We start from the raw sequence: 13,762 nt of genomic DNA, 5'->3' as shown, positions 1-13,762 counted from the left end.
TCATACGTGCGGCGCAATAGTCTTTTGGTAGTTTCAGCTTGGCGCAAGAGTCGTTTTGAGGTGTTGCGCTACGCTGTTTAAATAGCAAATGCATTAGCGCTCATATGTGCGCCCATAGGCGTTCTGGTCTAAAAAGGAAGGCGTTCTGAGGCGGACCGCTGGCGCGTTGCTATTTTGAGAAACTGTAATAGATTTTTCATTAGACCAAAACTAACCCGGTCTAAACTCTTTAGACGCTTACACACTGCTTAATACGCACAAGAGAGCAATAGGCAAATATCTTTACATATGAAAACATTTAAATATTAAGGGAATATATATAGGATATAATAAGAATAGATATAGGATATAAATATAAAGGATTAAAAATTACAAGACATTATTTTCTAGCCTACATAAATATGAAAAATCACTGCTTTTATGTCTTCTTCATCTTGGGAGGCTTTTTCAGTTCATTCATAACAATTTGCTTTTGTATAATGTTATTATTATTAGCAGTATTATTTATTATATCCATATTTATGTTTGTTTCATTAAAAACAAGCTTAGATTTGCCCACCTGTCAGGTTTTAGACCATATGGGGCACAGCATGTGTTTTAGGATATAACTCATGTTTTTGAACACACTTCGTTATTATTATTCACTTATTCGTTTGCTGGAAATTAGAACTGAATTGAGAAATAGTTTTGAAACAAATATTTGAGCTTAACAAACGCAATTAATTATTTATAGACTAATTGATGTCTGTGCAAGAGCGAAAGTGAAAGTGATCCATTATGTCTCATTCTCACGCAGTAGATGCTCTGTTTAACAGTTTTCTGTTAAAAAAACTGTCATCTGTTAACTGTTTGCTATTGAAATGCTCAGTTTTTCCAGTTAGACTTACTTTGCGTCCTGTAAATAGCAAACGCGCTCCTGGCGCGACGCAGCTGGCTCTTTAAGGGAATGGGAGATGAGACTCTAATTGGTTTATTCTCAAAACACACCTATAACTCATTAAGAAAATAAACTCAACCCTTTTAGACCATACGCCATGGCGCCAAAGTGGATTTTCCCGTCCTTAAATTAGCAAAAATGCGTTCTGACACGCCCTGAAAGCGTTTGCGCCCTGCGCTTTGCGCTCTGCGCATGGACCTTCAAAATAGAGCCCTATATCAGTATGACTCAGAGTTAATTCAACTTTAGTAGATTTTTCAGTTTTATCATATTGAGCATGTTTACATCGACACCAATAATCAGATTTTATATATATCAATATTAATACAATTCAGATCGAACACATTGTAAGTTCATCAATCTTTGACGCTCATTCAGCATAGATAAATATAAAAAAAGCTTAAATAGTAAAATACCTGAGCACCTCTGTCATTGACCAGCTCTACAGACCATCTTCCTTCATACTGGATCCACACAAATATCCCTCCCTCCATATCACAAGTTGCCAGCTTCTGAAACGGTTCATTCCACCTAACAAGGACGACCTGTGCAAAAACCATGGGAACATTTTGTAGGAATGCATGTTACTTATGAACAGGATAGCAAATTTAACTAAACATCAGCTAAACAAAAACTATCAAGAAGACGCAAACTCACCTCACTGTTGTGACCCCGTAAATTGAAGTTGATTCTCTGCGGGGTGTTTCTGTCTCTCCTGCAGTGACTGGACGTGAAGGTCACTCCCACAACACCTCTGGCGTTCCCGGTGGCCAGCCAGCCTTCCTCATAGTAGCGTCTCCTGCACACCGGCTTCTCCTTCTCACTTTTAGGAACCCGTCCTTTCCATGAGAGGCAGAGGATGTTGGAGTCACTGCAGAGGACCGGACCATGCTCCACCGCAGCCAACATCCCTACAGACTGACCAGACTGTTGGTGAAGAAGGAGACTGAGTGTTAATGAAGGAATATTTAAAGTTTGCACAAACCGGAAGCCGCGACTGTTTATTTCTCTGTATTGTGATGCAGTTCCTCAAGAAACAGAATATTAAATGAGTAAACAGTGGGCGTGGCTTGTTTTATGTACTGCAAGCTGATTGGATGTTGTAAAGTAGGCATTTCATTCTAAAAGAGCTATTACAACCTAACAGACTCCTCCTCCTCACCTCTTTTGTTTTTGTCAAAACTGACAGCTGAAGGGGCGTGGTTAAGTATGTTAGCCACGCCCAATACCTCAGACAGACGTAATCTGAAAATTTAACTGAAAACAAACAGAAAGTGCATTCTCAGATTTCAATTAAAGATTACGAATTTTTTTTCTTAATGACATGCAGATTAATTATTCATCCTAAAAAATAGCAAGGACTACGTTTACATGGACATCAGTAATCAAATTATTTGCCTCAATCTGAATAAGACAATGACATAATTAAGGCGTTTATATGAGTTGTGTTTTGAAAGTTCCTTTCATGATCTTGCTTTTCATGTTATAGCACATCATTCGATTAACGTCATTAACGTCACGCTATCCACATTTTCTCTGGAGTTTCATGTAATTTCGAGCGTTTTATTTTTAGTTTGTCGACTATTACTGCAGTTTGGCACTTTCACTTTCACTTGGGAACATTTCATGCATGCCCCCTGTGACAAACGAGATATTGGATGTGAGTATGATGCTGGAAGAGCTTGTTTTAATAGAATTTGAAACTGCACGCCGCATGGAAAAAAAAAACCCTCTGCATTTCACTGTGTGTGTCTGTGGTCCTTCATTGACTTGGTAGGTGTAAATAATAGTGTCACACAGCCTTGTGTGTGTAGGCTATCCTGTTGCAAAATGTGGTGAAAAGTCCTAAATGACAGTAATAGTTTGCGGTGTTTGTACAGCACTTCAATGATGTGACTAATATCGGCATACTCCACATCCTAATCCGATTTTTGTTTAGTTTGATTATGGCCTTATTTGGATTAAATTATTAAAAAATGTCTGTTTACATGGTAGACTCTAAATCAGAATATTTTCTTAAACGTATTTCAAGAGTTCACACTAGCTCAGGGGTTCCCAAACTTTTCAGCCCGCGACCCCCAAAATGACAATGCCAGTGACACGTGACCCCCAATATTCTCTGAGGTGTTGGTTATAAATACAGAAACCTTGTATGCAATGTATGTAAACTCACCAATAGACCCAAGTCTATTCTTTGTTTTTTTATGTATGTCAGTGCTGTAAATGAGCTAGAAAGTTTAACCTGGTGTTACAAAATCTGCTGCATCTGACAGTATTTCTGTGTCTTTAGTATAATGTAATTACCCGAGAAGTCGCAATCCAGTAGAACTAGTAACTAAAAGCTACTATAGTAACTATATAGTTTATAGTAACTATAAACGACTATTTTTTTTCTCTTCAGTAGGTTATTGATAAAATACAGTAAGTCTTAAGGTTTAATAAAAATTTATTGATTTTTAAAAATCACCAGGCAACCCCCCTTCATTGTCCCGCGACCCATCGGGGGGTCCCGACCCCCACTTTGAGAACCTCTGCACTAGCTGATGATTGATTATAAAGCTTGTTTTTCCTGCTGTCCTGGGAGAGAGCCCTGAGCTCATAAGATTCTCGAGCCCGAGGCTCCCTCCCATTTGCAAGGCGAGCGGGGAGTTTGAGCTAAGGTAGATCTCAAGAACTCCCCTGCTGTAGTAGCAAATGAACAGATAGTGGTTGCTCTTAAGACATAACTACTTACTAGGAGCATGTCTATGGTGCTGATTTTGATTAGTCAATAACTTAAGTTGCATGTTTTTGGACAGTGGGAAGAAAACCAGGGAACCCGGGGGACCATCTTGACCCTGCTCTCTAGTATCTGACCCGCTCCCTTCAAGATTTGCTTTTCATTTGATGCGCTTGAGCTCAACCACTCTCACTGGCTAAGCGGTGATAAAGACGAATCTCTATTGGCTGTTTTTTAAAAGAGAGAAGCTACTCTATGTCCCACCCTCTCTTTATGGTTCAGTTGAAATTACGTCAAACATCAAATAAAAATATGCACATTTCAAAGCACTTCATAGGAAGTGAGGCAACATTTTATTTTCGGCTTAGTCCCTTTAATAATCTGGGGTCGCCACAGCGGAATGAACCAAGATCTTATCCACCATATGTTTTAAGCAGTGGATGCCCTTTCAGCCGCAACCCAACACTGGGAAACTCTTGCACACACTCACATACACTACGGCCAATTTAGCTTACCCAATTCACCTATTGCGCATGTCTTTGGACTGTGGGGTAAACGGGAGCAACCGGAGGAAACCCACGCCACATGGGGATAACATGCAAACTCCCAAATTAATATAAAAGTTTTTTAAAAACTACATAAACAGTAAGAAAATGACCACAATATTAACACATCATTAAATTTAAAATAAAAATAATGAAAACTAAACAAAAATAAGGGGTGACGCAGTGACGCAATAGGTAGTACTGTTGTCTCACAGCAAGAGGTTTGCTGGTTTGAGCCTCGGCTGGATCAGTTGTACCGCATGTCTTTGGACTGTGGGGGAAAACCGGAGCACCCGGAGGAAACCCACACGAACGCAGGGAGAACATGCAAACTCCACACAGAAACACCAACTGACCCAGCCGAGGCTCGAACCAGCGACCTTCTTGCTGTGAGGCGACATCGCCCGTCATCATCCATAAATATATAAATTACTATATATATATATATATATATATATATATATATATATATATATATATATATATATATATATATATATAATGGATATGGATTTACTGAAGTTCACTTAAAGATGGCTATTTTCTATCAAATTAAAATGCAAAAGAAAAATAAAGACGTATATCAATTTCAAATCTACCAACGTATATGAAATAATAATTATCTATAACTTATTTATATTAATTTACTGATGCTAGTGGCACATATATTACACTCTTTACATATAAATACAAGTTATGTGACAAATACAACGTATATCATGAACTGTATCAAGTAATAAGGCAAGGCAAGGCAAGTTTATTTATATAGCACATTTCATACACAATGGCAATTCAAAGTGCTTTACATAAACAAGAATAAAAGAAACAAGTAAAATAAAAATAAAAACAAATAATAAAAATGCATAAAAACAAAACAAAACATAAAAACAGGTAAAATGTGATATAAAAGAATGAAGAAGAAGAGAAAAACATGATAGTGCAATCTGTCGGACGCAGCACAGTGCTCATTCAGTAAAGGCACAGCTAAACAGATGTGTTTTCAGTCTTGATTTGAATGTGCCTATTGTTGGAGCACATCTGATCATTTCTGGAAGCTGATTCCAGCAGCGAGGGGCATAGTGGCTAAAAGCCGATTCACCCTGCTTTGACTGAACTCTTGGAACTTCTAGTTTATATGATCCTAAAGATCTGAGTGATCTGTTAGGTTTGTATTCAGTGAGCATATCTGTAATGTATTGAGGTCCTTGGCCATTTAGTGATTTATAGACCAGTAATAATACTTTAAAATCTATTCTGAATGTAACTGGCAGCCAGTGTAAAGACCTGAGGACAGGTGTGATGTGCTCTGATTTCCTGCTTCTGGTCAGAATTCTGGCTGCAGCATTCTGGATGAGCTGCAACTGTCTTACTGTCTTTTTAGGAAGACCAGTGAGGAGTCCATTACAGTAATCCACCCTGCTGCTGATAAAAGCATGAACAAGTTTTTCTAAATCTTCACTAGAAACAAAGCATCTGATTCTTGCTATGTTTTTGAGATGATAGTATGCTGATTTACTGACTGCTTTGACATGACTGTTGAAACTCAGATCTGACTCCAGAGTCACACCAAGATTCTTGACCTTATTTTTTGTCATTTGACCTTTAGTGCCAAGGTACGCATTTACCTTGAGAACCTCATCTTTGTTTCCAAACACAATAATTTCAGTTTTCTCTTTGTTTAACTGAAGAAAGTTTTGGCACATCCAATTGCTCATTTCATCAATGCATTGGCAGAGGGTGTCAATGGGGCTGTAGTCATTAGGCTGTAAGGCTAGGTAGATCTGAGTGTCATCAGCATAGCTGTGGTAGGAGATTTGGTTCTTTCTCATTATTTGGCTTAGAGGGAGCATGTAAAGGTTGAACAGGAGAGGTGCCAGAATCGAGCCTTGTGGGACTCCACACGTCATGGGTGTCCACCTCGACCTATGGTCACCTATACTGACATGGTAACCTCTACCTTCTAGGTAAGATCTAAACCATTTGAGGACCGTGCCAGATAGCCCAACCCAGTTTTCCAGCCTATCCAGAAGTATGCTGTGATCGACAGTGTCAAATGCAGCACTGAGATCCAACAATACCAGCACTGTTATTTTACCTGAATCTGTATTTAGGCGTATATCATTGATTATCTTTATAAGAGCGCTCTCTGTACTGTGATGTGCTCTGAACCCCGATTGAAAATTGTCTAAACACCCCCTGAAGTTTAAGAACTTGTTAACCTGGTTAAAAACAACTTTTTCAATGATTTTGCCAATGAAAGGGAGATTTGAGATTGGCCTGTAATTGCTCAATAGGGTGTTATCCAGGTTGCTCTTCTTCAAGAGGGGTTTAACAACTGCAGTTTTAAGTGAGGTTGGAAAAATCCCTGATAGAAGTGAAGCATTTACCACTTTTAGAAGATCCATTTCTAAACAGGTAAACACCGTTTTGAAGAATGATGTGGGGAGCGTGTCAAGACTGCAGGTTGATGTTTTCATAACTTGCACAGTCTCTTCTAAGATTTTACCGTTAATTGCCATGAAATCAGACATAATGTCTGATTTCTTAAGTTGTGGTTGAGCTTGTTTGATATCGACACAACTTGGCTGATTGGATGAGCTGATTGCCTTTCTGATATTATTAATCTTATCAGTGAAGAAATGAGCAAACTCATTACATTTGCTTTCAGAGAGGAGCTCACTTGGAATCTGACTGGGGGGGTTTGTGAGTCTCTCTATCGTTGCAAAGAGTGTACGAGCATTATTTAAGTTGCTGTTTATAAGGCTTGAAAAGAAAGTCTGTCTGGCAGTGTTTAGTTCCATATTAAAGGCATGAAGACTGTCTTTATAGATGTTATAATGGACTACTAGTTTTGTCTTTCTCCACATACGCTCAGATTTTCTGCACTGTCTTTTCATCATTTGTACTTTCGGTGACCTTGTCCAAGATCCCTTTTGCCTGCCAGTCATCTTCTTGACTTTAACAGGAGCGATGTCATTTATGACATTCTCAATTTTAGAATTGAACAAATCAAGGAGAGAATCAACAGAATCTGCAGATATACTTGGTGCTAGTGATATGGCCTTCATAAACTGCTCACTAGTGTTCTCATTTATGCATCTCTTTCTGACAGAGACAGATCTGTCTTTAATAGCTGGAGTGATCAATATATCAAAAAAGATACAGAAATGATCAGATAGTGCCACATCCTTAACAACAGTCGATGAAATGTGTAAACCCTTAGTTATAAGTAGATCAAGAGTGTGTCCACGATTGTGTGTGGGTCCTTGAACATGCTGAGTCAGATCAAAAGTGTTAAAAACAGTCATCAGTTCTTTTACAGCATTGATTTCTGGATTATCAATGTGAATATTAAAATCCCCAGCAATACTAAAATAATCAAATTCAGAGGTTACTATTGATAACAGCTCTGTAAAATCCTCAATAAAAGCTGGAGAATATTTTGGAGGTCTGTAGATAATGATCAGTAAGATGCGTGGAGACCCTTTTAGTGCTATACTCAGATATTCAAAAGACAGATAGTCACCAAATGACACTTGTTTACACTCATACACATCTTTAAACAGGGCAGCGATGCCTCCACCTCTCCTATTAGCTCTGCAAACACTCAAAAAGTCAAAGTTTAAAGGAGCTGCTTCATTCAGAACTGCTGCGCTACAACTGTCATCTAGCCAAGTTTCAGTTAAAAGCATAAAATCAAGGCAATTTGTGTTGATAAAATCATTGACTAAAAGAGACTTATTGTTGAGTGATCTGATGTTTAAAAGCGCTAACTTAACAGTTTTAGCTGTTTTTTCTATAGTAGTCTCAGATCTACATTTAATAGACACCAGATTTGAATGATTTGCTAAACGGCCTGATGAAGTCTTTGGTTTTCTGTCACTTAACACAACACATATCTGCTTAGAGAAAGCTACAGACACACTGGGTTCCTGCTTGTTCTGAAAACATTTGATAAAGACACTGTTATCTAAGCAGGCCCCCGACACACATCAGTGACAGCTCTTGTGTTCACCAGCTGAAGATGGGGCGTTGTTGTTTGGGCCCTGGCGGTGTGATCGGAGGGCTCTTCCAGGTGGGCTCATAGGTGGTTGTGGAGCAGGCCGCTTTTTGGTTGGTAACTGGGGGCTTGCGGCAATGGAGTGTGAAAGTTTAGTTCCAGCATACACCAGTTCCTCCATCTTTTTTGAAAAACCCAAGAGTGGTGAACATTGTGACAATGAGAACGTGTCCGGTGACAGAGGCTGTGCATCTGGAGATTCTGTCTGCAGAAATATGTTTTCCTGAGGATCATTTTTGAGTGATGAGACTTGATGCTGTTCTGATGCGTCACAGTCTGCCTGTGTTGAGCAGAGGGCAACTGATAGTGTCTCTATCAACATTGGGTGTTTTGGCTGCGTGGCATTATCACTGTCCTTGGGTGATTCGTCAGCCACAAGTCCACTCATGAGCTGATTTGAAGTCCTGTGGTCATCCGGACATTTGCTAGGTGTGTGTTTGCAATTCAGTTCAGTGGCATACACAGCTGATGGATGATTGAGGGAGAAAAAAATATTGTCCTTTAGCACCTTTGCACCAAGTTTGTTTGGATGAAGGCCGTCTGATGTAAACAGCTGTCTTTGGTTCCAGAAGAGATTGAAGTTGTCAATGAAATTCAGTCCTTTCTTGTTACATGTTTTCTGTAGCCATACATTTAGACCAAGAAGCCGTGAAAACATATTTGTCCCTCTTGCAGGGAGTGGTCCACTTATGAACGGCTGAACCTTCAATCTTTCAGCTGTTTCCAAGAGCTCACAGAAATCTTTCTTGAGTAGTTCTGACTGTTCTTTCCGAATATCATTCTTCCCCACATGGATGATAATCCGTTTTGCCGTCTTGTGCTTTTTCAGAATTTCCTCAAGCTCTTTGTTTACATCAGAAACTGTTGCATGAGGAAAGCAGTAGGTCATTGTAGATCTGCTCCTGAAATTCTTCATTATTGAATCTCCTACGACTAGTGTTCTTATCTCCGGTGTGATCGGAGCAGAATGCCGCTGTCTAGTCGGCCTTGAGCCTCTGTTCCATGCAGAATTAGTTGCTGGATCATGCGATCTCTGTCTGACTACATTTGGGGATTCTTCACCCATATTACTCAAAACTTCATATCTGTTCTGAAGCTGTATTTGAGTCCGAGCTGTATTTGGGGTAGAAGACGCTAATGCGGCAGCGTATGATCTGACCCCTCGAGTACCCTTTGGTCTCGCACCTTGTTTATGCCAATGCTCATTTTCAACAGTTCTTTTCTGTTTTTCTGTGCTCAAAACAGTAGCAGGAACAGATTTATGGGACTCACCGGCTGTGTGCTGAGAGAATCCACAATGAAGCTGAAGTTCTGGTCAGATCGCAAGCAACTTCGTTTCAAGAACTGCAATCTTTTGTAGAAGTTTGTGGCAGTTTGTACAGCAGTAAGAATCTGAATTAATCCGATCCAGAGGCATTTTCACAGCCGTGTCTTCCCGTCTCCGGAATGTAAGCAGCTGATAGCTGGTAGCGGGAGGATTGTTTAGATGGTAATTCCTTTCTTGTTAGTAAAGCTATATTCCAGAAAGTTTGTAGAATCGATGCTGCTCTTCAAGCCGTGTTGTTTGAGCACTGTGCTGATAGGCTCAAGTTAAAATTAGGGTATAAGATATAAAAGCAAGAGTGCGAAGAGCGGAGCAGTGGGCAAAGACGTCCGAACAGTAGCAAAGCAGGAAGTGAAAAAAACCATAATACCATAAAATATGCAGAAAATATGACTTTTAGATGTAATATGACGTAAGTGTCCTCTTTTTTACACTACCAAAACAATTTATCTTTATCTATTCTATCTCTAAAATAATCTAAAGCTGTAGTAAATACATATTTCCTTTCATGTGTATCAGAATACAAAACGTGTGGCGACCCCAGATTAATAAAGGGACAAAACCGAAAAGAAAATGAATGAAATAATAGTTGTCACGACTTGTTTATATTAATTTACTGATGCTAGTGGCACACACAGGTAAAGTTAGAATTATTAGAAGATTTTTTTCAACACATTTCTAATCATAATAGTTTTAATAACTAATTTATAATAACTGATTTATTTTATCTTTGCCATGATGACTGTAAATAATATTTGACTGTATATTTTTTAGGAGACACTTCTAAACAGCTTAAAGTGGCATTTAAAGGCTTATCTAGATTAATAAGGTGAACTAGGCGGGTTAGGGTAATTAGGCAAGTTCAATAACTATAACGATGGTTTGTTCTGTAGATCATCGGAAACAAATATTGCTTAAAGGGGCTAATAATTTTATCTTTAAAATGTTGTTTAAAAAATTAAAAACTGCTTTTATTCTAGCCGAAATAAAACAAATAAGACTTTCTCCAGAAAAAAAATATATTATCAGACATACTGTGAAAATTTCCTTGCTCTGTTAAACATCATTTCAACTGTATATTATACACTTACATATAAATACAAGTTATTTGACAAATACAACATATATCATGAACTGTATCAAGTAGTACCATAAAATATGCATAGAATAGTCATAGAATAATTGCAATTATTAATTACGTTATGTGACAAATACAACACATTTCATAAACTGTCTCATTAATACCATAAAATGGTCAGAATTAAAAAAATTATGACTTTTAGATGGATTAATTCTGTATCATCCATTCTATTTGACGTTAATCTACAACTGTAGTATATATATATATATATATATATATATATATATATATATATATATATATATATATATATATATATATATATATTTCTTTTCATGCATATCAGAATACATATTTGAAAAACACTCACCTCTTCATAGTCCCTGGACATTATTAGTCCGAATCCGGTCTTTGAAGGAGTGCTCCATTTTGCTTGCTTATTCAAAAAATGTGCAGTAAAACGAGAGCAATGTCTGACTGCAGATGTGTCTTAAGAAAGAGCGTGTCTAAAATCAGGCCATTATAGTCTGTGACCACAGCACAGCACGAGCAATACAGCCTATCCTATTTTTATTCAACAAAATAATCAAATGTCAAGGCCCGCCGTAGCTTTCCCTCACCATACAAAACCAGCCTTCAGCAGTCCAAGCATTTCTAGGCAAAAAAAAAAAAGAGAAACACACATATAAATGTATGAGTTTAAGATGTAGCACTGAAACAGTCGTGTGTCTTACAAAGCCACCGTTGAGGCGAGCTCTGCATGCAGAATCATTTAAAGACATTTCATTTCTCTGCCTGCACCCACACTTGAGTTGACATTGATCCCCCCGTGACGTCACAGGACGTTCAAAGACCCCTGCAATTCATGCTTTATACACAGATGAACGCTAGAGGAATTGTGCATCGAAGCATATGTCCAAAAAAGGCATGCAAAAGAGATACAGGAGAAAAAAAAAATCTGCACAACTAAAGGATGAGGCAGCTCGCAGGCGTCATGGCAACAGGGATGTGATGATGGCTGAATTTTAATGACACCCAGCCTGAGACTTCTTCATCACTGCATTTAATCTCATCTCTGACATAAACAGTTCTCAACAGAGCATCATATTGATAAAATATATAGGAAATATCCTGTGTTTAGAGTACAATACAATCAATATTGAAAAATAAAATAGGTATACAGGGATGCCAGATCCTAAGACTCATAAATATACTAATATAAGAATTGTGTCAGGTAATAAATGTATTTAAACTAGATGCAGTTAATAATAATGAATAAATCCATCAACTATGGTTGCCACCTACACTCGTGATATAACTGCACAAGCATCACGAATACAGCATTGACTATTGTTGTGACATTCCAACGAAATCCGATGAAAACAACGTGAGCTAAGGATTAAATAACTCAGTCGAGTAAGAACATACAAATTCTGCATTCATTTCTAGCAGCAAACTCACCTCTACCAACTCGCTCTCAATGCGTCTAAATGGTTGCCAGATTCTCGCAGTGGATTTTCACCCCCGCTGAAGATTAAAGGCACGAAGAGGGATGCTGTATTGTGGCGCAAAATAATCCTTGAAGGAGGGATTTTTTGGCAATCGAAGGCAACCCGCGCTCTGACGTGCTGTTGATCACGTGACTGTCAACCACATACAGATAGTACACACACACAAAATGCGGTGCAGAGGCAAACCAGACTGATTTAAATCATTAACATTCACTCTTATTTTATCATGCGGGTTAATATGAAGCAATAATGCTGCTGGAATCACTGAAATTAATATCAAAGACGGTACAATACTAATTTGTTAGATTATTCATTGTTAGACGTCATTCATTGTTGCAGCTTTTATTTAAGTTGGTTTAGTTCATTTTATCACTGTTTATCTATTTAACACGAATTACATTGTGATTTTCTTTAAAGCAAATTTTAAAATCTTCAAAAATGACCAACTGCATTTAATAAATGTAACTGAATCGTTTTACGCCACAAGATGGCGACAGGTGTGAATGAATCATTGAATTGTTCACTCAAACGACTCGGTTACGACATAAGCCGTTTTACGAAAGTGCTAAATTTAGATTTTTACCTGCATATTTTATTTCTGATCAAATTTCCGTTGTGTGAGTTCTATTAAAGCGTTGTGTAAAGTATAAAAACGACATCCTGAATGCTCTAATAATGATATTAAGTTTAAAAATCCATACACAGATTTGTTCATTCGAAGGGGCGTATTGATTCAGTTGCCCGACCAATGGAATGACGCTTCACAGCACGAGTTTAAATTCCATTGGCTTTTAGTTTAGTTCTGTTTAGCTTTTTCTAAAAAAATGAAACTAATTCAGTTAGAAGACGTTAGTTCTAATATAAGTTGGTACACTGATATTTTTACAATTTTCGTAGAAGAAATAGAGTATTGTTACTAGTAGCCTATGTATAGCAACTCAGAAAGTGTCTAACAAAAAGCTTCAGGATTGTGGTCTTGAGTTTATTCTGTTTGTTTATTTTGGTATATAATGCATAGAGTGTCCCTTTTCGTCCTTATAAGATAATTAGAATAGACATTCACACTATTCTTTCACAGTCTAGATACATAAATGTGTATTTATATAGCTAAATGTCAGAATATAAATAGTCTGAATGCCTCTTATAAATGTAACGTAACGTTTGCTGTTTCTATAGTTACCTCAGAGCTCAAGGTAAGTTTGGTCTCTTGCTATCACTAAAAATAACTGAAGTTGAAGTTTTCTTCTGAACATTCATGTGTTGTGCTTTGTAGTTATTTTTGGGATTATTGACCATTCATGCAATCATGTTGTTTTCTGTTTGTAGAAAATGAATTTTTACCAGCTCTTATTTACTTTGCCCAGACAGACTGCAGCAAGGCTAAGGACTCAAGAGAGATATTTTGCTTTCATCTCAGGAAAGGCAAACAGAACAATACCATATTGAAAAGATTCCCAAGAGGCACTCTGCTGTACTTTCTGCTCTTCCTAGTTTGCATGGTTTGCTATATTTAAAATAAGCATATTCCTTTACTTACCATGAAATTTTCATCATTTTCAAGTACCATGTACATATTGTGGCTTAT

The 13,762-nt window shown here is 37.8% G+C and overlaps 1 protein-coding gene across 2 annotated transcripts in view; it reads right to left on the bottom strand.

Annotated features, from left to right (window-relative positions):
- The window catches only part of tulp4b (TUB like protein 4b), a 32,869-nt gene extending 20,694 nt beyond the window's left edge, over positions 1-12,175 (bottom strand). For both annotated transcript variants that reach the window (XM_087289729.1, XM_087289730.1), the window contains exons 1-4: positions 12,128-12,175; positions 11,037-11,320; positions 1,595-1,864; positions 1,354-1,482 (exon numbers count right to left, since the gene is read on the bottom strand). In XM_087289729.1, coding sequence (XP_087145855.1) covers positions 1,354-1,482; positions 1,595-1,864; positions 11,037-11,057 — 420 coding nt within the window. In that variant the 5' untranslated portion in view covers positions 11,058-11,320; positions 12,128-12,175. The remainder of the gene's footprint in view (positions 1-1,353; positions 1,483-1,594; positions 1,865-11,036; positions 11,321-12,127) is intronic.
- Between the last annotated feature and the right edge of the window lie 1,587 nt (positions 12,176-13,762).

Source organism: Danio rerio, chromosome 17 (assembly GCF_052040795.2).
Source record: "Danio rerio strain M-AB ecotype USA chromosome 17, GRCz13ab, whole genome shotgun sequence".
Taxonomy (NCBI): domain Eukaryota; kingdom Metazoa; phylum Chordata; class Actinopteri; order Cypriniformes; family Danionidae; genus Danio; species Danio rerio.
The sequence above is the reverse complement of the archived record's forward strand: the minus strand, read 5'-3'. Positions and strand labels throughout refer to the sequence as shown.